This window comes from Myxocyprinus asiaticus, chromosome 10, assembly GCF_019703515.2.
Source record: "Myxocyprinus asiaticus isolate MX2 ecotype Aquarium Trade chromosome 10, UBuf_Myxa_2, whole genome shotgun sequence".
Classification (NCBI taxonomy): Eukaryota; Metazoa; Chordata; class Actinopteri; order Cypriniformes; family Catostomidae; genus Myxocyprinus; species Myxocyprinus asiaticus.
In genome coordinates, this window is record NC_059353.1 from 49,414,000 (window position 1) to 49,438,986 (window position 24,987).

At 35.5% G+C, this 24,987-nt stretch overlaps 2 protein-coding genes across 3 annotated transcripts in view; both read right to left on the reverse strand.

The window, feature by feature from the left end:
• Positions 1 to 13,768, reverse strand: part of LOC127446919 (ATP-dependent 6-phosphofructokinase, liver type-like) — a 36,020-nt gene extending 22,252 nt beyond the window's left edge. For both annotated transcript variants that reach the window (XM_051708241.1, XM_051708242.1), the window contains exons 1-8: positions 13,528 to 13,768; positions 11,562 to 11,635; positions 11,325 to 11,402; positions 8,766 to 8,955; positions 6,222 to 6,387; positions 3,527 to 3,571; positions 2,003 to 2,111; positions 1,831 to 1,926 (exon numbers count right to left, since the gene is read on the reverse strand). In XM_051708241.1, coding sequence (XP_051564201.1) covers positions 1,831 to 1,926; positions 2,003 to 2,111; positions 3,527 to 3,571; positions 6,222 to 6,387; positions 8,766 to 8,955; positions 11,325 to 11,402; positions 11,562 to 11,635; positions 13,528 to 13,612 — 843 coding nt within the window. In that variant the 5' untranslated portion in view covers positions 13,613 to 13,768. The remainder of the gene's footprint in view (positions 1 to 1,830; positions 1,927 to 2,002; positions 2,112 to 3,526; positions 3,572 to 6,221; positions 6,388 to 8,765; positions 8,956 to 11,324; positions 11,403 to 11,561; positions 11,636 to 13,527) is intronic.
• A 6,365-nt stretch (positions 13,769 to 20,133) lies between these two features.
• The window catches only part of LOC127446918 (mitogen-activated protein kinase kinase kinase 13-like), an 84,696-nt gene continuing 79,842 nt past the window's right edge, over positions 20,134 to 24,987 (reverse strand). The window contains exons 13-15 of the mRNA XM_051708240.1: positions 23,975 to 24,045; positions 22,253 to 22,544; positions 20,134 to 20,686 (exon numbers count right to left, since the gene is read on the reverse strand). Of these exons, the coding sequence (XP_051564200.1) occupies positions 20,585 to 20,686; positions 22,253 to 22,544; positions 23,975 to 24,045 (465 nt within the window). The 3' untranslated portion in view covers positions 20,134 to 20,584. The remainder of the gene's footprint in view (positions 20,687 to 22,252; positions 22,545 to 23,974; positions 24,046 to 24,987) is intronic.

Consider the following 24,987-nt stretch of genomic DNA (forward strand, 5'->3'; position numbering starts at 1 on the left):
CCAAATGCAGTTGCAAATCGCATATTACCGTTTGCATTTTCGTTTACACAAACGTACAATGTCTGCCAAATTTCAAATGGAAAAGCAAAGTCCATTTGCACTTGCATTTCCGATGCCTTACACAGACACCTGTCAATCAGTGTTGGGGTGGGAGTTTATACTGTGGCCGTGTTTTTAGTTGGAAGTGACGACAGTCACAATCGACCGCATTTTAGAGCGCCTTGCTGTCGACTATCTGTTACCAGTAAAAATGTATTTTGTTCTTTTAGTGTAATTGTACTTTCTTTATTTTTATTTTTGCACAATGCTCTACTACTATATAATGTTAAGAAATGTGTTACATTACATGATATAGTAGAACATATGGCAAGATACGGTATGAACATCTGATATGTTGATTAATCATTGATTAATAGTTGACCAAGATCAAATATACAGATCATTGAATATCTAAATAGTTACCCTAGATATTTCACCATTTATTTTCCACATAGTAATGAATTTATAACTATAATTAAGCATGATTTGTTTCCCTAATATAAAGCACTTTTTCAATGGAATATGGAATACCCACTTATCTCTGTTAACAAGACTTGGACTAGTATCAAAGTAGAAATTAATTTCTTTCATTTCTGTAATACACTGTGTAGGATGTTATTGGCATTAACAATAATAATACAAATAAATAAATACACACACACACATATATATATATATATATATATATATATATATATATATATATATATATATATATGTGGTTTAATTTCTCTCGCATAGTTTCACTTTCTCTCGCGGACACTTTCGATCTCTTTCATGCACACCAGGGCTCTCTCGCGCATTTGGCATCGGTTCAATCTTTCTTGCGCAGTTAATTTTTTCGCAGAGGCGCAGAGTCTCTCGCGCGCATGTCCAAACTCTCTTGCACAGTTCGCTTAAATTTTGTCAAGTAGCAAGGCGCTCTAAAATGTGGTCGATTGCGATTGTCGTCACTTCCAACTGAAAACACGGCCACAGTATAAACTCCCACCCCAACACTGATTGACAGGTGTCTGTGTAAGGCATCGGAAATGCAAGTATAAAGGGAATTGCTATTCCATATGAATTTTGGCAGGCTTCATACGGGATGCAGTGGAAGTGAAATTGCATAAGGGGTAATTGCTTTTGCTATTTTTGACAGGGTCATAACTCATAAGACATGGAAAATGTTGGGGCCTGGGTCAGCCAGCTCTCCTAAGCAATCAAATTGGCCCGGTTGCTAGGGAGGGTAGAGTCACATGCAGTAACCTCCTCGTGGTCACAATTAGTGGTTCTCGCTCTCAATGGGGCGTGTGGTAAGTTGTGCGTGGATCATGGAGAGTAGCATGAGCCTCCACATGTAGTGAGTCTCCGCGGTGTCATGCACAACGAGTCACGTGATAAGATGCACGGATTGACGGTCTCAGAAGCGGAGGTAACTGAGACTTGTCCTCCGCCACCCGGATTGAGGTGAGTAACTGCGCCACCACGAGGACCTACTAAGTAGTGGGAATTGGGCATTCCAAATTGGGAGAAAAGGGGATAAAAAAAAAAGACATGGGAATGAAAGACATTTTTCATTTGAAATTTGGCAAGCATTGTACGTTTGTGTAAACGAAAATGCAAACGGTAATATGCAATTTGCAGTTGCATTTGGATTATGACACAATTTAAGTGTCCACAAATTGAAAACGCAATTGCAAATACAATTTGCAATTTGTTTTGAAAATTGCCTGGAAAATATTTCCATACATTACTTTAGGAGGAGTTAAAGATCTGTTATCATGTCCATAACTGAAGAATATCACTCACATCTTTGACGTAGTTGGAGGTGATTGGCTCGCCATTTCGGTTGATCGCTCCCTCAGCGATGATGATGATGTTCAGTCTGCATCCTTTACTACGACTCTGAGCAAACACACATAAACTCACAGAAAAAAACAAAAAACAAATGATATTCATAAATACATAAATAGTTTCTCACCTCTCCCAGGCGAGCACACATGAGTTCTTCCCAGCCTTCTTCAGGAGGAGCTTCTGGAATAAACAGCCAATCAGCTCCAGATGCCAGAGCTGAAACCAGTGCCAGATACCTGCAGAAAAACACCTGCGTCAGTAATACTGTTGCGGGTCACACTCAAATACCACTGTCATATACTGGGTGTCTGTTTGAATAACTTAAACTCTGTGGACCCGCCGGCGGATTCAAAAGGGACCGCTATATCATGAAAAAAAGATTACACTTAAAATGCTCAAGTCAGACATATGTAGTTTCATTTGAAAGCTTAGAATCTGAACTTTTCAGAGATAACCATCAGTTCTGCATTTATGTTACTTAACAAAATAAGGCCTTAAAACATCCATGTCGCCAATAAGCGCCACCTAGTGGTTACATGGTAGAAATATTAATATGAATATAAAAGTCTTTCAAATAGCACTTAAAAAGACAAATCATATATTTAATGAAAGCTCTCATTCTCAGGAATGTGTTCATTTTGTTGCACTAATACCACAGTTTAATTTTTTTTCAAAAGAATCACAAAGTGAAATATGATATAAATATACGTTATCGATATCGGTTATATATATATCATCGCAAAGGGGAGGATCTCAGCTTTCTAATGACACCTAGATTGAGCTTCTAGTCCACTCATAGGCCGAGATATTCGATGAAAAAAATGGGGGTGGTGCATGAACTGCAAATTAGACTGAATGTCTATGGACGAGCACATCTGGGATAGTTAAAATGAGTTAGAGCGCCACCTACATTTCAGGTAGGTATTTTGTGATGGAAGGTGATAGAGGGAGTACTTGCTGCCATCTTATAGAATAAAATAAGACTATTTGGAGGGAGATGGGGTGAACAGAACCAGAATTACATGTTTACAAAATTAGGACAACAAAAACAAAAACAAATTAGTATTTTTGGGGAGACCAATTTTTTGCAATTATTCCAAAGTATGTGTAAATGTTGAGCTTTTAAATTTGAGTGTGAAAAATCGCTGGCGGCAGCCCAAAAATGCACCAGAGTTTAAGAGGTTAACACAGCACTGGAGTTAAACTTTCTGTCATTTATTAAAGTATGTGAGATTTGTGAGCAGATGTAAATGTGAAATAATTTGTGTATGTTAAGTAGCATAAACACTTAAACACAGGTGCTTTCTAAGGTGTTCTGGGTGGTTGCTAGGTAGTTGACCAAATGACTATGGTATGGTGCATTATTTGGTCATTTGCTATGGGAAAACCTCAAGTCTGATCAGTTAGAAAAAATTATGTCTACTAAGTCAGAACAGCCTGAAAGTCTGTGCCATTTGGTGGCAGTAGCTTGAAAGCTCAAAGACAAATTACAGTCATATAGGGGTAAGGCATATAAAAATAAAATTAAAAATAAATTTAAAAAAAACTCAAACAAAGTTCATGGTCTTCTCATGACCTTCTGTGCAGTTTTTTTTCTCTCTCTCCCAAACAGTGAATGAGGACACACACTGGAAACTGCTGTATGACTCACCCGCAGTGGCGTCCCATGACCTCTAGCACAAATGTGCGCTGATGGCTGAAAACAAGCAATAAAACAAAGAGTTATAGATAAAATTATTCATCTAATACGAGGATAACATTGACTTAATGTGTATCTGGCCTAAGTGCATCACTCTCACTACAAGACACAATATGTAGAGACTGAAGTGTATTCCCTTTGAGTATCGAAGGTGAAAAGAAAGTGAGCAGTGACTGGACAAGCGGAGGCAAATATTCATTCCACTGCAGATAATGAAAAACTTCCCTGATGTTCAACAGGAAATCACAATTATTATGGAATGTGCTTGGAATTAGGACTTAAAGGTGCTGTAAGCGATTTCAGCCATTCTACTTCCACGAGGCTGAGCCATTAAATTAGCCACGCTCCCCCTTTCCAAAAACTTAAACTCCAAAGGTACCAAAATGAGCTTTATTGAGAGCAGAAACGGTTGTTAAAAACAACAGTAGTAAAACAGCGCCCTCAACTGACAACTGTTATGAACAACATGGCATAAAAATGCATTAAGCCTCAATAATTCACTGCGACTACAATACTATGAGAACGCGCAAAATGATTGACAAGCAGAAAGCGTCATTTTTTTGTTTGCTGTTTACAGAGTCTAGAGCTGTCACAGAGACCGGTGGGATATTTTAGGGCACTTTTTAAGGAGTAGGGAAAAAAATTAATACCTTTCCATGAAAAAAAATTAAAAATAAAAATCGCTTACAGCACCTTTAATATAAAAGTTTTTTTTATTTTTAATGAGAAGCATTGAGATTCAGTGTAAATTAATTTAGCAATAATTAGCATTTAGCATCACACACTTATGTTTTTCCATACTAAAATATGTGGTTTAACTGGGCAATTCCAATTATGCAGTACATGCATTTTAATGTCTCCATCATCCGTCTTAATCTACAGGAAGAAAATATTATCCTCACAATTCATAAAGATTGAAATCATATTAGTCAGTTATCTTTTATCACAGTACCAGAGTTAAGTGAACATAGGGGTACATTTAAAAAACCTCTACTTTGGTTTGAAAGGATGTTACCATTTTTGCCATGTCCTCTTAATTTATTAAGAAAATGCAATTATTAAGACATATCCCATGTGTTTCTTAACCCTCCTATGGTATTCGGTCATTTTTGACCTAAATCAATTTTCCTCATTTAATAAAAATGGTTTCCTTTATCCGAGCAGTACAAAACTTGGTGACTTTTCCTCCATTTGCCATCTGAACATACAAAAAACAAATTGGGCTTAATTTGATAAGTCTAAGTGGTCGTAAAAAAAAAAAAAAACACCTTTGGTATTTGCGGTCACAATTGACCGACCATTGAAAATGAATGGGAAAGACCAAAAAACAGAGCTTTTTTTTCTGTCAAATACAATCAACAAGTCAGCCACAATGCAGAAAAAAAGAAATTACAGGGTGAGACACTAAAATATCCTCAGTGCAAAATCACACACAAACTCACTTACACACAAAAATGAACTGGTGAGACTATAACACAGAGCTTTTTTTTGTTTTGTTTTTTTTTGTTACATTTGTCAAAAAAACTAACAAACAAACAATAAATCAGTCACACTTCAAATCAATTTAAAATTCTAAACTTGGCATAATAGTTTCATAATGTCTAAATATATATCCAAATGCATATCTTGTGATAAAATATAAAATTTGGTTACAACAAGCCATAAGACTACACAATAGGTGACTACAGGCATCTTAGTCATGCTATTTATATTTTGTTCACCAGATGGCAGCAGTTAAGTCACATTCTCATATTTTCTTCATGTTTCAAGTGTAGGTTCTGAATCTTTTTTTTTTCCTTAAACAAATTGCTTATTTGTATATGCAAATTAATGGTAAAATGTAGAAATGTACATGTACATAAGATAAAAATAGCATAAAATCCCAAAGGAAATGCATAATTTTATTGTTCTTACTTCAGGGAAGAAGAAATGGTATCATTATCATCATAAAAATGGGATATACATATGACCCTTCCAGTCACAAATGACCACAATACTAAAGGGAGGTGCCCTTTTTCAATACCACAGGTGGGTCAATTTCTTAATTTCTCTATGTAATACTTAAAAGAACACATACATTATATTGTTTTAATTGGTGATTAAATTTTCCTGCGTCATCATTTCCAACATCACCTTTCATACTGTTAGTCTTTTGTAATATACCTTTAATTACTACAGGAAGTGACATTGTTTTTGGTGGGAAAACAACATCACAACCAAAATTAGTGTGTATTATTAATGGATTTGATGAATTCTGTGTTGCTTTGTGCTATTATTTGGTTTGTCATTCACTCTTAATCATTTCATCCTGTTTGGTATGATGTTTTCAACATTACAAAAGACTGTTATTGAAACATCAGCAAGTTAGTGTGCTCATGTTATTTCTCAACCCTTCACTGAGCAATGGTTAACTCTTTATTTCTCTCCTGTCCTTCCATCCTGTTCATCCTGTCCCGTTATAATTAGTAAAGTTGGTAAACTGTTTTTTTTTCAATAAGTGCCGGAGCTTGACCAGAGCATATTGCTGAAAGTCTACTATACCCTTTTACAGAAACACTTACTTGAAATACCACTCAGGAATATGAATTTTTTTCAAATTTACAGAGTTAAAAAGATACTTCGTAGCACTGTGTAATATTATGCTGACCTCGTAGCTGTGGTAGTGATGGCGTCAATGATCTCAGTGATGCGATTAAGGGCGGAGTCAGCGCCAATGGTCATGTCTGTTCCGCAGAAATCATTATCAATAGAGCCCACCAGACCCACGATGTTCAGATGACTGTGCTGCTTCGCAGTCTCTGCTGTGATCCGACCTGTGAAGGACAGCATATATGACCTTCAAAAAGATATATAGATTTTTTTTTCCTGAGATATCATCTATATTTTTCAGCCTTTTGAAAATATTCAATATATATCTCCATATTTCTATGTTTTTATTCTTTATTGGTTCAAAATGTTTAATGAAAGAACTAAAAGTAAAAATTTCCTTTTAAATAAGGCATGCCATACATTTGATAAAACATGCCTTATTTATAAATAATAATAATAATAATAATAATAATAATAATAATTAATAAATATGCCATGTTTTCTACACAGTTTTTCATGAAATGAACACAAGAAGAATGATATTTGATCATTTTTATGTACATGCACCAACAGCCTACAACAACACACTACAGGTAATAAACAGTAACATATTTTTACTAAAACATTCTGTGAACATTTTTGAGTGACGAACCCAGATGGGACTTGTGATAAGCATCAGAATTTCCCCGCTAAAAGCAAAACAAGACATTCTCTACAAGCGCTTTTCATGTGGAGTTCAAAACAGCGTGAATCATGTAAATGCGGCTTCACGATAGCTGTTGCAAAGTGGATAACCACGATTCATTTTGTGGAGGATTAGGGTTAAACTGTCATTGTCTATTGCAATGAATTCACAACCTATGGGGACCAGTTCTTTCCATTAGTCAACCTTACACTTAGACTTTGGGAAATGTTTAATGTTAATTGACTTTGTGCAATTTTAGTACATTTCTATCTTAATACTGTGGAATGTTTCCTTCAGAAAGTGTTAATAAAACATTATTGTTACATATTATTTTGTTGTCTTTCCCAATGTGTAAAATGTCAGCATCTGCGATTAATATTGCGATTTAACCCATAAAGGCATATCTTTAGTGACCTTGTACCTCATCCATTTTTTGGAGTTGTGACAAAAAATGTATTTTGTATATCTCAATCTCTCTTTTTTAAATAGTGTAACAAAAGATAAATGCTAAAATTGCAACAAAAAAAAACAAAAATATATATAATAAATATATATATATATATATATATATATATATATATATATATATATATATATATATATATATATAATGCTTTAAGTACCAAAACTGTATACGGTCATTAGAGACCCCAGAGTGCCGTTGTTTTTTTGTTTGTTTGTTTTTTGCACTTCCATAAATTATATATATATATATATATATATATATATATATATATATACATACTTATTTATTTCTATTTTTTATTTTTCTAAGTACTATATATACAGTATATATACAGTATATATATATATATATATATATATATATATATATATATATATATATATACACACACACACACACACACACACACACACACACACACACACACCACATACTATAACAACAATTAATTAACAACAATGGTGAATTATCAGTATTCCATATGCCTGTAACATATACACATTGGGCATTTTATTTCTCACTCAACTTCTGAAGTTTCCATGATTTACTTTATTTAAATTTGACATTTGGTTATTTGATGAAGAAACAATATGGATGTAAACTACAGCAAGTTTAACACATGAACAGTATTATATGACTATTGTCATTTAGGTGTACTACTGAAATTATGTAAGTTGTGCATCTATTTAGATTCAAAAAGTGCCTGAGAAAATACATACGTGTAGCTTATATGTAGCCTATGTGTATCTTATGTGTTATGTGTAGCTCAATATGTTTTTGACAGCCAGTAGCATCTCAAAAATTTCAGTGTGAAAGTAATGAATCCTGTTCTAGATTTGTCCTGATTTGTTGCGTTTTCTCTTTGATATATAAAAAAGAAAACATCAAAATATAAATGTATTCTATTATTTTCTAATTGTCTAATTGTTTTCAAAATTTTACACTATCTGGGCATTTTGCAGATCCATTTATGATGGATATAAGTGCCGGGTCTCTAAAGACCCGAATATGTAAGAGTGTTTGGCGGAATTCCCATGGTTAACTATGAAAAATCATGCAATTAACCGCAATTAAAAATGTTAATCGACTGACAGCACTAACTGAAACAGACAGTTTAAACTGATACAAACTGACTAGCTCCAACACCATTTTGGGTTATGAAATTTAAATCAGAGACGCTATTAAAACAGATCTGTCTTAATGCTTACACAAGGAAGGATCGTTAAACTAGTCTAATGACACGTTCTTTAAGAAATGTAATTACCAAATAAAATGCACATTAAAATCATCACAATATTACCAATTGTTATTAATAATTTTATATCAGCAGCAACATAAAATAAATCTGAAATCAAACTCACTCAAAAAGCTCTATGAAGTTAATAAGAGAACGTTTTTTTCCACATGAATCACAGTGTGAACCAGAAGTGCATGTTTTTGTGACTTTGTACCTTTCTTCACCAGTTCCTCAAGCAGTCCACTCCACTCAGAGCGGAAGATATTCGCCCCTGTCAGGCTGCCATCACCCCCACAAACACACAGATTAGAGATGCCACGTTCGACCAGGTTAAACGCAGCAGCTAAACGCCCCTCACGCGTAGTGAAGGCCTTACAGCGGGCGCTGCCAATCACTGTGCCACCCTGTGGAAAACAGACAGAAAGAGAACAATGAAACACAACGCAAATATGTGAGACTTACCAAATGCCAGATGTCTTTGTAATGTTTAAACACAAGCAAATTGTTCAAAAAAGTATGTCAGTGCTGTGCCCAAACAGTCGCATGCATGCATGCATGCATCACAGCTTCATGGAGTCGAGGGACGCTTGCTGCAAAAAGCAGAATTCAGAGTCAAGCATTATCAAAAACGTTTGATTACAGCATCAAAACAAAGCAATTAGTGCAAACAGTATTGAGACATTCAGATATTCGAATGCAAAACTCAAACATCACAATCTCTCTGAATGAACATTAATTGTCTGACAAGCTACAAAAGGACAAATAAATACATAAACACTATATTCCAAGTCTTATGAAGTCATTTGATAACTTTGTAGGAGAGTAGACAGATATTTAAATTGTCATTTACTAAAAAACATTCTCCCGCTGATACGCTGAAATTTGAGTTATTCAATTTCAAGAAAAACATGTTATTGATACGTTGCGCTCAGTTATGACAATTATAACAAACTTTGTGCCATGCATCAACATGCATTTTTTTTAAGCTGAATGCGAGTTTGTATGAGATTTGACTGTCGAAGCCGTTCACTGAAGATTTTCAGTGAATTACGACTTTAATTTCAGTCTGTTCCTCACACAAATGATCAGATGACTTCAGAAGACTTGGAATATAGAGCACGAGTAATATGAACTACGTTTATGGTGCTTTTATGGTATTTTGTGGAGCTTGACAGACGTGGTCAATATGAACTGTTATCGTATGGAAAAGAGCTGCGTGAAGATTCTTTAAAACATTTCTGTGATGAGGAGGAGGGCGTGGCTGGTCCGTGATGAAGCACGGCTGGCGCTAAATCAGCTGATCAGCGGGAGAACGAGATAAGGGGCAGCCGGAGACACAGGTTGGGAAGAGAGAGACGCACGTGGCCACATTGCATGTGTGTCTATTCGTTTATGTTTTATGTAGTGTTTTATCATTAAAAGTTTATGTTGATTGTTCAGCCAGTTCCCGTCTCCTCCTTGCCCAACTTTTACCTGTTACAGTGGTGCCGAAACCCAGGAGAGAGGAGAGATGCGCTGTCCTGGAGTCCTCGCCGCTGCCATCCACCAGGGGACGGAGGGGTCACTGCCGGCCGCCGAGAGCCGGAGGAACCACGGGAGTCTGCCGAGAAGGGGAGGAGCGGTTCCGTCTGCCAGGGGCCGGAAGACTTGCTGCCATCCGCCGAGGGAGGAGCAAGCTGGCGTCCGCCAGAGGGCGGAGGAGCGGTTGAGGACCGGGCGACAGCGTGTCCGGGAGCCGGCGAGCATGTTCTCCTCTCTCTCTCTCTCTCTCTGTGTCTCCGCTTGCCCTTTCCCTCTCCCCACACCTCCCCTCGTCTCTCCCCCAGGTTCACAGGAGGCGGGGTGGACCACCGGCTGTCAGAACGGATGGAAGGGCAGCGACTCCCCTCCAGAGATGGGGGGGGGGGGTAGTCAGACCAGTGGCACCCCAGCCTGAATCGGGCGGGGGAGGAGTGTGACGAGGAAGAGGGCGTGGCCGGGCAGTGATGGAGCATGGTGGCACTGAATCAGCTGAATCAGCTGATCAGCAGGAGAGCGAGATAAGGGGCAGCCGGAGACACCGATTGGTCGTATTGCATGTCTGTTTGTTTATGCTTCATGTTGTGTTTTATCATTTTTGGTTAAACAGTACATCATTAATACAAAATACACAACACAAGAGAAGAAATTGGATACCGAGTCTCTATAAACCTGGAGTGCACATTCAAACTATTATTAAACATTGCAGAGTCGAATCTGTCACAATCTACTGAAAAGTATAAATGGACACAGCTGAAAATCAATGACCTCATCATCACATAATCACAGAAATCTTTATGCCACAGCAAGTAGGCAGGGCAAATCAACATGTAGATGTAATGTGACAAATAATTCAGTCCAAACTCATTGCATACAGGATAGTAGGACAGTAACGTTTCACAAAACCAAACAGAAGCATGGCAAAAGAGCATTTAGGATATCTTACGTAACATCCATAGGTGTTAATGTTTATATTTTAACTCTCCAATACATAATAAAAGCACTACGGTTCATGCAACAGGACAGCTTACCAGTACACCACCTTAACTGCACCAACAGGACAGAAAAAAAACAAACGAAGTGTGAAAAAGCTGCAGCAACCTTAGAATCTGTTGGTGCGTTTAGAGAGAAATGACTTGGACGACTTTAGATGACTGAAATCAAGTGAGTTAACCTTGAATACAGTACACTGTTTAACAGGACAAACTTAAAGCTGTATTGTGTAATTTCTGCGCCACCTAATTAATGTTCTTACCAGTTGAATTATATTGGTGACGCTTTGCCAGTTGGCCAGTTTAATATTATCTCCTCCATCAACCAGCCCTTGATAACCCTGAAATCAATCAATGCAACACATTAGACAGTACATACAATATTACTCACATATCATGAGGTAAACACGTGTTCAGTGTTACTACATTCATAATAAAATGTTTTCACCATCCATACATTATTAAAGATCACTGGAAAATGCAAATATTAATGCAAGTACCTCATAAACCAGGTAAACTTTGGCTCCCACATATATTCCCATTCGGGTCACAGCACGGACAGCTGCATTCATACCTGAGAGAGGTCAAAGGGTACAACACTATACCTCAAACAGTATCATCTGATTTCTTCTCGAGTTACTGCACATGAGCCAATCAGCATTCAATCAAGTTTGAACTTCCCATCACTCAAAGTAACAATGAATTACAGGTGGGAATTTGTGCATATTAATCAAATTATGACTTTTAATAGTGAAATCACTTTTATTAATAGTAAATCTGATTGGGTGTATCTCATGAAACCTGTTAAGAACATGCCCGGGCCAATTTTTCACTCCAACATCACAAGATAAAAGATACTGTATTTTGCTTTTACTTTTATTGTATTTGTTTTACAGTGATAATGAAAATAAATACTATATTACAATAGTCAGAATCAAAATAATGAGAACAATGAGAACTACAAAACAACAACAACATCAAAAACCTCTCTGCAACATTCTGGGATCATTAGTTTGCTGTACTAATAATAATAATAATAATAATAATAATAATAATAATAATAATAATAAATTAAAATAATTATTATTAAGCATTCTGTATAAGTTCTTATTAGGTTATCACAAAAACCTCCCTGCAACATTCTGGGAACATTAGTTTGTTGTACTAATAATAATAATTAAAAAATGTGTACAAAAATCTACAAAATGTAAAATATTAATTTCTTACTAAATACTATGTTTTTATTAGGTTATCACAAAAACCTCCTTGCAACATTCTGGGAACATTATTATTAGTGCTAAAATTAATAATAATAAAAAAAATTAAATAATAATTATAAAGCATTCTGTATAAGTTCTTATTAGGTTATCATAAAAACCTCCCTGCAACCTTCTGGGAACATTAGTTTGTATTACTACTACTACTACTAATAATAAATAATTAAAATAATTATTATTAAGCATTCTGTATAAGTTCTTATTAGGTTATCACAAAAACCTCCCTGCAACCTTCTGGGAACATTAATTTTAGTACTAATAATAATAATAATAATAATAATAATAATAAATTAAAATAATTATTATTAAGCATTCTGTATAAGTTCTTATTAGGTTATCACAAAAACCTCCCAGCAATGTTCTGGGAACATTAATTTATAGTTATACAAAATAAAACTTGGTTTCCCAGTGGAATTAACAACATACAGTAATGTTAGGGGAACGTTATCATATACAATACTGTGCAAAAGTTTTAGGCACATAAGATGTTTCACAAAAGCATTTGTCTTAAGATGATTATTTATATCTTCAGCTTTAGAGTGTCAATAGGAAATATAAATGTTAGACTCCCAAACATTACTTTTGCAAATAGAAAAGATTAGAATAGAAGAACAGGGAGCCCTGCAACAGATGTCATGGCCCCCACAAAGCCCCCCACTGAACATCGTGTCAGTCTGAGGTTACATAAAGAGACAGAAGCAATTGAGACAGACTAAATAGATAGAAGAACTGTGACGAATTCTCCAAGAAGCTGGAACATCCTATCTGCCAACAACCAAGACAAACTGTGTCCAGGTGTATCTAGGAGAATTGGTGCTGTTTTAAAGGCAAAGGTGGTCACACCAAATATTGATTTAGCTTTTTTTTTATGTTTACTGGACTTTGTATGACATTAAGTGATCAATGAAAACTATTTATTTCATTATTTATGAAGACATCCTCACTATGCAACATTTTTCACAAGTGCCTAAAACTTCTGCACAGTACTGTATGTTTGTTTGCTGGGCAATAAGTGATCATGTGACTTGCGCAGTATTGTGTATCTTCCTGTAGCTGAAGACTTCAATCATCTTCATTTGGCCTTTTCATCACATGAAACCCTGTACTACTATATATCGGATTGCACAAACATCTTTGACGTGTTTGCTTTAGTAAAATGCTGATGTGCGTGTTATTAGTATGTGTTCACCTTGCGCGTCTCCTCCGCTGGTCAGTACGGCGATGGCTCTCCCCGCGCCCGTCATCCGCAGCTTCTCCAGCCGCGCGGAACTCATTCTGATCCCGGATACACCAAATCACTTTCTACGCATTCGGGATATACTGTTACCACCACAGTCAAATGATTGTTTCCAGCTGTCTATTGCGTCGTTTGTCCTTCCGACAGGCGGAAAAGACGCTGCAACGTGTACAGTGCGCACTGATGTCTCCGCCCTGTTTACAGGAAAAGGGTTTGGCACACTTCACACAACATACTTGTGTAATAATTTCCTGAGAGCGACAGTCAGTTCAGCCATTCATAAAAACAGCACATTCCATAAAACTATACATGCAGAACTGCATACTATCTCGCTATGTCTTGAAAGTCTATAAATGAGTTTATTCTACATCTATTATTTTAGCCAAGAAATGAAAACAATTCCTAGACCTTAACATAATATAGAAACTATATATGCAAAAATTATGTTACTCTCTATGCAAATAAATAAATAAATAAATCCCTAACTAAACTATACAACGTTTAAATCTTTTCAAATGTATGTAAATGCAATACAAAGTTTGACTTTTAAAAAAAAACCCGGCATAACCTATGGTTGAGAAATCTTTGCCTCAAATAGACCTGCATCAGATCTTGAATTATTTACTGCAATATATATATATATATATATATATATATATATATATATATAAATAAATATTAGCAACACAGACCTTAACAATAATATAGAAACTATATATGCAAAAATGATGCAAAAAATTAAATAAAAATAAAAATAAATAAATAAATAAATAAAACAAAAAATAATTAAAACTATACCACTTTTAAAGCTTTTCAAATGTATGTAAATGCAATACAAAGTTTGACTTTGGGGAAAAAAACCCTGAAACCCCTTCAAGCCCTTCAGCTCAGTTCTGCTTTGTTTTGGTAATAATTAAAATAAATAATAATATTAAAAAATATATATATTCAGTTACACAAAGCAGAGAACGTATTGCACAGCTACTTGGCAAATAAATAAATAAATGGCCCCGAAATATTCATGTGTGTTGACATTTCCCATTTAAAAACAAATATACAGGTCGACCTTGCGTGCAAGTTGAGTCATCAATATTTTTTGTCCATTTACTGGGACAGTACATTTTTTTATGCATGCATCTGCTAAATGTGCATTTTGTCAACGTTTAGTAATACACTAGTATATAGATGATCTCAAAGCTAACAGATATGGACTAAAGGGCCCAAAAACTCCAACTGGGTCAATAAGGAATATATAGTATGTTTGAAAAACGTAAGAAAACTCTTTATAACAGTTAAATCAAGCATCAGACATGAACAGAACGAGTAGAAGCCGTTGTGTTTGGTACAGTACATCAGTGTTTATTCCATGCTGTGATTTTACACGTCACTCCTGTCGCACTGTACACAGGCTATTACAGGAAATCATCAGGATTGGTTCATCATAACACCATTCAAGACCAAGAGGGAAGAAGGGGGCGGGACATGAGTAAGAAACGAATTGGAGCCCCGAGCTGAAGACATTCTGCACAAAAATAGTTCATCTTAAAACACTTGTATATGCAGTAGATGATAACGCAATTACAAATGGTAAATGTGGAGAGGACAGAGATGGCTGGATTAAAAATAAATAAATAACATACAGTACAGGATATACTTTCAATCCTCTTGAAGCTGAATGCCCTCTCCACGTACTCCCATACTCAGATCTGGGATTATCTTTACAACCAGAACAGCCGTGATAGGGTCATTTTATTACATCGAATAAGTGTCGGCCACTATTCTCCAGTAAGAAACAATCAACTGATGAAATTGTGAGATTTGAAAAGAAGTCCAGAAGTAAAAGTGATCATGTGATCGAATTGGTGCAGCTCCCCATTTCAAACTCTTAAAGGGATAGTTCACTCAAAAATGAAAATTGTCACTATTGGAACACAAAAGGAGAATTTTTGTAGAATCTTGACGCATCTCTTTTCCATACAATGACAGTTTAGAGTGACCACATCTGTAAAGCTCCAAAAATGACAAAGTAGTACCATAAATGTAGCTAATACAACTCGTGAGCTCTTCTGAAGCTCTGAAATCTCATTCGTATCCCTGTACTTATTCAAAAATAGTGCATTTGGGAAGGTTTGACGTAACCAAACGCGATGCGCCAGTTCGAATAACTTAAATTTCATCTTATGACTTCCAAGGATTTGTAATATATGGTGCATTTGTTTCCTTGTTGGAGCTTGACAGCTTCTGTGTTTCACAGATCAAATAACAGGATATGGGTTTGGAATGACATGAGGGTGAGTAAATAATGACAGGACTTTCATTTCTAGGTGAACTATTCTTTTACGTTGCTGTGTAACCCAGAAGAACTGAACATTTTCTCCTCAGTAATACTTCGGAAGACAGTTATTACACACATGTGAGACAGTTGTGAGACGTAGACATCTAGAAAGTTCGGAAATTAACAGCAATTTATCTAGTGCATCAAAATAAATTAAGTTAATGATCGTGTAGACCAGCTACAAAAAAGAAAAGACTTTTAAATTAAATAAAATTAAGTTAAAAATCATATTTTACAGGATTCGTGATGGCGCTGTGGCTGGAAAGACATCAGACTTTATACATCATTCACTAAAAACCAAGACGTGATCTTCAGAATAACACATAAACAGAAAAAACGAGGTTGGTTGGTGTTCGGTTTGCCTTCATTAATGTTACACCATGTTAAAGTTCACTTTTAGACAATTTCTCAGCACACTCCCATCATACTGGACAGAACAGACAAACAAACATCAAACAAACAAACAAACAAACAAACAACAACAACAAAAAAATAAAAACAGTAATAATGGCTTCTTTTCCTTCCCAATTAAACTGGGAAATTAGCCTAGAGATTAAAGTCAACACGAAACATTGTTCGCGATACATTTTAACTCCATAATGTGACATATTTCTGAGTGAATCAGGAGAGTCAATAAGAAAAAATAAAAAAAGTGCCGTAGGACCTGATTTTATCCATCAGGAATGGATTGGATCGTGAAAAGTGGGCGTTACATATACCCGAATGGAATCAGGTGGTTAGAGGGGAGGAGTTAAAAAAAGAGGGATTTGTGACATCATCCGAAAAGAAAAGTAATTTTAGAGACATTCTGATAAAAAAACTAAATTGCAAAGCCAAACATTTTCGTAATTCGTAATAATGTGGACTGATAAATTGTGCACAATAATAAAGTAAACAAGGTCCATATATTTTGATTTCATGTTGACTTTAAGTTTGTTTCAATGGCCTTTGCTTTGTTCGTTTGCAGCAAACTGATACACGTAGCAGCTTTGCTTGCAAATTCTACGAAACTGTCGTATTATTGTAGAATAACTTCAATAGCAAGCCACAAGTAGACAAAAAATAACACCATTCACAGTTTCTTTCATTTCATTGCCATTTCCTGTAATGCGACAAAAGGAGGATCTGGCTGCGTTGAACCCATGATGAACAAGGCATTTTATCTTCTACTATACTAGTTACATCAAGATCTAAAAACACAGGGGAAATATGAAAACAACAGTTATTGATAGATAGACATGTTGAAAGATGCAGTATCCCTGGCAATGAAGATTTTTTAATGACACCAAGACAAAGCCCAGGTTCACACTGTGGCTAAATATGGTGTGCACTTCTGTACACACAGAGTTCAGTTATTTATGGGAGCGAAAACGATTTGCTGTTTGTACGAGGCCAAAGTTATAGGCCTTAACGTTTGTCAGCATTTCCAAAGATGACCATGGCCAGCTTTATTTCCTACTACAGCCGAAACTAGACAAACAAGTTTGTTGTCCCTATATTGGAGACTCATTTGCACTATAAAGCATTTAACCTGAGCAACAAACCAACAAAAAAGCACGCCATCTCGACGTGTAAAAATAATTAACCTAAATCTGTAAAAATAGAGGTCTTTTAAAAAGCGGTTTATTTCCAACCTGTCTTACAGCGACGGTGCATGCGATCGGCACATCTGTCCAGCCTGCTAGACAGTCATCCTGAGCGAACGTTTCTCAAAAGCCTGAGCGCAAAACCTGCGTTATTGCTGATTCATCCATGACTCTTAAAGAAACGACTGAGCTTGTTTAACGGTCTTCTTGAACGGTACAGCATACACTCACACAAACACCAGCATGACCAATCGACAATTAAAGACAATCTAATGGCTAAGGTATACTTCGTTTTTCCACCGAAGTATACTTTAGCCTTAGAGCAGAGGCTCTCAACCTACAGAAAAAGATGGGGTCTCGGTAGCCATCTATGAACTGTATAATATACTATATTTTTATAGCATCATTTTTACAGCCTTTGGCTTTATAAAATATGTGGCTTGGCTTGTGCTTAAAATATTATGCAAAATGTCCAAACTAGATGCGATGTGCTACAATTTCAACAAGCAATTTGTCTGTTCACACTGAACGTGATAATGTTGCACAATGCAGCTCTATCACAGCCAATCAAAACATTTTTGATGTTTTAATATGCATTTATGAGAGTAGGATTTTGTCCTGTCACTTTTTGTGGCTGGTTAGGACAAAAACTATGATTAACATGGAAGAGTCAACAACAATTAGGGCTGGGTATCAATATAGATTTCCCAATTTGATACAACTTTGATTCACAAGCTCTCAATTTGATTTGATTCCGATTTCAGAATGATTTGATTTGAAAACCTAAGTTTGTGCATTACAAAAATATTAATTTAAATAAATGTAACTAGTTCAATTGCTATTTATTTACCAGGTATAATACTCAGCAAGTAAACTTTCAAGTAACAGTTCGATTCTGGGATTTAAGAATCAATATTGTCGATTAATAATCGCGATTATTCGGAAAATCAATATTTTTACCTAGGCCTAATATCAACAAAATTTACCAAACAGTAAAACGTTGTTATTCTTAAGAATATAATTGGCCAATTACTTCATTACGGCTGCGAGATCAAAAAGCATGCAGCAGCTTAATTCTGTGATGCAAATACTGTACATTATCCAGAAAACCTTCTAAGTTGGTTCATCACGAAAAGATTAATTTATAAATAATTTACAACATGGCCTTAACTAGTTCAATTGCTATATATTTACCAGGTATAATATTCGACAAGTAAACTTTCAAATAAAAGATCGATCTTTGGATTAAAGTATCGATATTGTCGAATAATAATCGTGATTATTCAGACAATCAATATGTGGAGTTTCGGCTGCGAGATCCAAAAGCATGCAGATTTATTCTATGATATCGATGGGGGTGTGGGATCGCAATAATTCGTGAACCAACAAAGGTTGAGAACCCCTGATCTAAAAGGATACTGCATCTCTACAACATCCACATTGTCGGGTTTCGTGTCAAGATAAACGTCACCGATGAAAAGTAAAGAAACTCTTAAGGGTCGACGACATGCTTCCGCACCATCCAAACAAACAAGCCGAGGGAAAATCTATCTCTTCCTTCACGTCCTCTGGCCATCTGCAGCATCTCTTCAAACGCAGTCCTGAGATGAGAGAACGCTGCTCTGCTTCGGTCCAGTTTAACACTGATATGTTCATCAAATGCGATCCACTAGAGCAGTCGTTATTCAAGTCACTTCCTATTTGTCCGTAACGGCCAGCAGCAGCAGCAGCAGCAGCAGCAGAAGAAGCCGTCCTATTGGCTGAATCAAATGCCGACAAAGCAGGCATGCTGGGAAATATCCACAAGTCCCATGTTTTTGAAGTCGAGAAAAACAAAAATAAGGAGGAAGTTCCTGCTGGTGCTCAAGCTAAACCCTGATTACCCCTCAGTAGGGAACAGGGCGTCATTTCTGTAAACTCAGGAAGTCGCAGGTAGCTAGTCTTTGCCAGAGTGATAGATCCACCTGGCTAAGCTGAATTGTCTGTTTTGTCTGTGGTCCCATTATCAAGTTCTAATCTAACTAGTTGTACACTCAAAAATGTTCTTTCTTGTACCTACGGACATATATACACACATTCTTGCAGACCACAATCATTGTATTCCTAACTAACTAACTAACTAACTAACTAACCGTCTAATGGATTCTAGTATTGAGTTGCCTTGTTTCTGGAACACTTCAGTGCTAATACTCTGCACACACTGCAAATCATTTACTTAATCAGCATTTGTTTTCCATTTAAAAATATTTAAACATCCTTTAAACAAGATATATTTACTTGAGGTGCAAAAGTGTGTTGGATAAGACTTTTTTCCCTTAAGTTTATTATTTTTATAAAATTATAACATTTATTGCCAGAAATAAAACATTTATTTTTTTATTTTTTTTATTGTAAATCTAACAAACTTTTGTGACGTTTATGCTTAAAACAAGTTAAAATATAAACATAACTTATACAGTATTCTCTAAGTCTTAATATCTAATACAGTTTTGCTTTGTAAGACTTTGTTTTATTTTATTATGTTTTTTTTGTTTTTTTGTCTTATTTTTATTACCAGTAAGATTGAAGTTTATTGCCACAGAGGCAATTTTGTTTTTCTTTTTGTAAGCATACTCCTAACAACATTTAGTACATTTCTTTTTACAAATGGGTCAAGAAATATAAACAACTTTTATACTTTCTGAAAACAAGTCTTAATAACTTACACAATTTTGCTTCTCAAGTAAATACATCTTATTTTTAGGATGTTTAGATTGTTTTTTTGTTTTTTTACCGGAAAACAAGCCAGAAAATGTTTTCTTTTCTTTCTTTTTTTTTTTTTGCAGTGCAGAATTGTTAATATTTTTTGAGTTCCTGATTTTGCTTGCGTTTTGTAAAAATTATAATAAAATAAATAATGCATGTTGAACTAGCTACATCATCACATCAGAGAATGTGCCTGAGGTTGCTCAGAGAGAGGTGCATTGTGGGAAGGGCTAGTTCCCGGTTGGGGGTAAAATGGGCCATTGGTCATGGCTGTTTATAGCAGGCTCCGATTATTGCCGTGGTTTCCTCCAGAGGCTCCTGCGTGGAGGCGGGGTTCGGGAGTTCACCAGGTAGAGGGTGCAGCGGGCTGCTTGTTCCTGATGGTGGCATCAGAGCACTCCGCATCTGATGTGTCACAATCAGAGTCCCCGAAATGCAGCGGATTCTGAATGAGAGAGAAACAGGAAGTTCACATTTCAGTCTGATTATACTGAGGGATCAAAACCAGTGTCAAATGATCATTATCAAATGATTTAGTATATTCATGTTCCATTACACGTCTATAAACAGTTTCCGGATCGAAGGCATATGGAACAGCTTTTACCTTACACTAATCAATAAGTAACCAATACTAGAATGCTTGTTTATGTTTATATTAACATATTATTTATTAAAACCATCTCAAAGTCTCTTCAAGTTTATGCATTTTAAAACATTTGGTAAGACTATACAATAACGTTCTATTTCTTTACATTAGCAAATTTATTTTTCGTATTAGATTTGCATTAACTATTATTAAAGTATAGAAATTTGAATGTTAAATAATACATATATATATATATATATATATATATTAGTGTATGTAGAGATTAACATTAACCAAGATTAATAAATGCTGTAAAAGTGTTGTTCATTGTTCATTTTTGTTAACTATTGCACTAACTTATGTTTACGAAAACAGCCTTATTGTGAAATGTTACCAATAGTTACTTCAATAAAGACAATAATACAGTAAAAAGCATATTTGATATGGCTTTTATTTGTAACTACTTACTGATTATTATCAATAAACACCTTGTTTGCGCATAATTAGTCAACACATTTGTTAACAATGTGTTTATTTTTCTAACCCTATTGCCAGTTTTTTTTTGTTTTGAGCATAAACCTCACAAAATTATAGAATAATGCATCCAATAATATAATACATGTGAAATAATAATAAAAAAAAATCACTAATAAGGAAAGGAATATAAACTTAATTCAAGACATACAATTAAAATAAATATATATATTATTTTCTACACTAAAAAGTTAAAGCGTTATATTAGTTTAATATTTTAAACTTGAAAATATTAAGTAAATTCTACATTAGTACTCAAATCAATGCTCTAGCTTACAAATAAATATTATTTATTATTGTTTGTTATCTTTGCAATGAGTCATCATGTATCCATCCTTAAGTAGAAAATCTTGTCATATTTATTTGCTAATTTGAGTAAATTCAACAGGTAAATAAAATAAGTACATTTTACTTAACTTTTCGAAGCTGGTGTTCTCTTTTAAAAGTATGGGTTCATTCAGTGATTCATTGCTTAAGTAAAATGTAAAAGCAAAGAGTGAGTAAAGTTAACTTGAGAATATCTAATTAAAGCTACCAAGAATTGTGTGTAGCCTTCACTTGAAAATATGGTTTGTTAAATTTACTAGCAATTTCTGCCTGGAAATTGCTTCATATTTTTTTTTTTTTTTTTTTTTTTTAGGTAAACCCCACTCCAGTGTATTCTCTGAAATCAAGTCTTAAAATCGTATGCAATTTTGCTTTTCAAGTAAATATATCTTGTTTTAAGGATGTTTCGATACTTCAAAGGCAAGACACAAATATTGACTGTGAAGTAAATGTTTTGCTAGTCAGCTAGTAAAAATGAGTAGTCGTGCAAGCCCTAGTTTTGCTTAAGAACAATCATTACCTGAGGTAAAGTTAAATTCAACCACTTTTGTCTCATTTGCTTACTTCATAGCTGTGCTCATCAGCACACAGTTTGCCCAGCGAGATCTGAGTCTTGACACGCCGTACAGCGCACTCTTTATCAGACAGCCCGTCAGACTGTGTGGAGATGTCGATGGGGATCTCAGGTGTGTGTGACAGCAGCTCATCCATATGTTCATCCTGACTGGCACTCAGCTGCTCCAGAGGTCCACTGTGAGAGTGATCGCTGGTGTTCCCCTCCTCTCCGTCAGATACAGACAGATTCTCTGAGCTGAAGGTGGAATACGACTGAAAACTGCTCATGCAGCGATGAGGCCTGCACAGAGACAAGCAGGAAATTAACATGAATAAGACTTCTTTAGGTTTATTCTGTCTAATAAACTACTTTGAGTGTATTGTGTAACTGGTTTTCATTTTATAACTCAACAAGACTTAAAACCCCTTATACTCTGGTGCATTTTTGGACTGCCATCCGCAATATTTCACGGTCAAATTTAAAAGCTCACCATTCACATATACTGTGGACTAATTGCAAAAAGTGTGTCTAATTTTTCAGACAATCCCCTAAATAAAAAAAGAGACTCCAATTGTTCATAAATAATAATGTATGCATTTATAATCTTATGATAAAGATCTAACTCTAAATCTAACTCTGTAAACATGTAATTCTGGTTCTATTCAGTCTACTCACTTTGAAAAGTCTTATTTCATTCCACTAGATGGCAGCAAGCACTAGAAAAAATATTTTCTTCTCAATCACATTCCATCACAATATACAGATCTGAAATGTAGGTGGCGCTCTAACACATTTTAGCCCTCACAGATGTGCTCGTCCATAGACATTCAGTCTAATTTTCAGTTCAAGCACCACCCTCGTTATTTCATTGAATATCTCGGCCTCTGAGTGGACTACAAGCTCAATCTAGGTGTCATTAGAAAGCTGAGATCCTCCCCTTTGCGATAATATATAATTTTATCATAGTTGAAAACATCTTTTTTTGATGACTTGTTTAGTACACTTTTCCTGCTAGATGGCATATTTTGTTCTGGATATCTAAGACATAACTTTGGATTGTTCAGCAAAGCAAGCTCACAGACAAGTAAACAATGGCTAATTTTTTAGAAAACTCCCTAAGGTAAAAGCAGATACAGTTTTTGGCTATTTGGGGCTTACAGCGGCAGTTGCAGGAGCATAAAAGTGACGTTTGTATTTGATGACTTGCAGAAATCATTTTACTTTGTAATTCTTTTGAAAATATTTTGGACTGTTGTATTAGGGCAACACAGTTATCTCTACAGTCACATTCCTGAGAGTGAGAGCTTTCATTTGATATATGACTTGTCCATTTATGTGCTATGTGAAGGACTTTAATTTTCATATAAGTATTTCTACCCCATTACCTCTAGGGGGCGCTCATTTTCAACGCGAATGTTCAGATTTTAAGATTTCAAATGATACCTCATATGCCTGACTTATGTATACGGAGACTTTAACGTTTTAAGTGTAAACTTTATTTTACGATCTAGCGTCCTCCTTTGAATCCGCCGGCTGGTCCATTGAGTTTAAAGAGTTTAAGTTCAATAAAAAAATTAATTCTTTATGGAGCTTGACAGTTCCTGGTCATAATCTACTTTCACTGTATGGCAAAGAGCAGCTTGGACATTAGAAATAAGAAATTAATACAGGTTGGAATGACATGATGATATGAACAAGAATAATTATTATAATTAATAAGGCAATCTCACCTCTGTCTCCGTGGGAACTCCACTTCGCTGTCGACCTCTCCCTCCTCTTCCTCAGATGACTCGTCCCTCCCCTAAAAGACATTTAAAAGTTAATTAATTAAATCATGAATACACACAAATGCACACATTACGATGCTACCAATGTATCACAACCCATTTTACTTTCATAACGTGATCAGTATTTCTGAGTGAAAACAATTGTAGGGTGGAACTTCATTGAATCCATCGAGAATTTATTGGATCGTGAAAAGTGGGCGTTAGGAGATTGGAGGGGAGGAGTTAAAAAAATATGAGGGATATGAGACATCACCCAAAAAGGAAAGTCGTTTCAAAGGCGGAGCAACAAACCTTGTGAAGCCAATCTTTTCGTTCAGATAGTTTCACAAAATAATTCACTGATTCATTTGGAATTATGTCATTTTGTGACCAAATATTGTTTTCTAATTCTATTGGTTTTATTTAATGTAAATTTACATGTTCAAATGCTGTTTAGTGCCATCACCATAATTGAGATCCTTGCCTTTGTGCCAGATAAATGCTGTAAAATCACGTATTCATATAAAGATTTTGCCACCTAAAATTGCTTCAATGTAGTGCTACTTTTTTTTGTAAAGTCATTTGACTATAATTTAACTACTTTAAATTACAGGTAGCTAATAGCTTGATAAGTGTAGCTAAGTGTAGCTAACACTGTACACATTAATCCATACGATAGAGATTCTCAACAGGTGGGTCGTGGCACAAAAATGGGTCCCTGGTCTGTTCGGACTGGGACGAGAAATTTCAGACTGTGGAGGCAATTTTTTATGAGATTCATCACGCGTTCAGTGCTTTATACGTGCTAAATATGCAACTCATCTGAAAAGGCAATGCAACTGAAGCTTGGTTTTTGTGCGAATGTATGGCGTGAGCCATCACTGAACCGCTCGCACAAGTGATCTGCTTTGCTCTGACCTACTATATCTCTGTAGCGCGTGCGTGCGTCAACCGGGCTTCCCTCGATATCTCGGTGC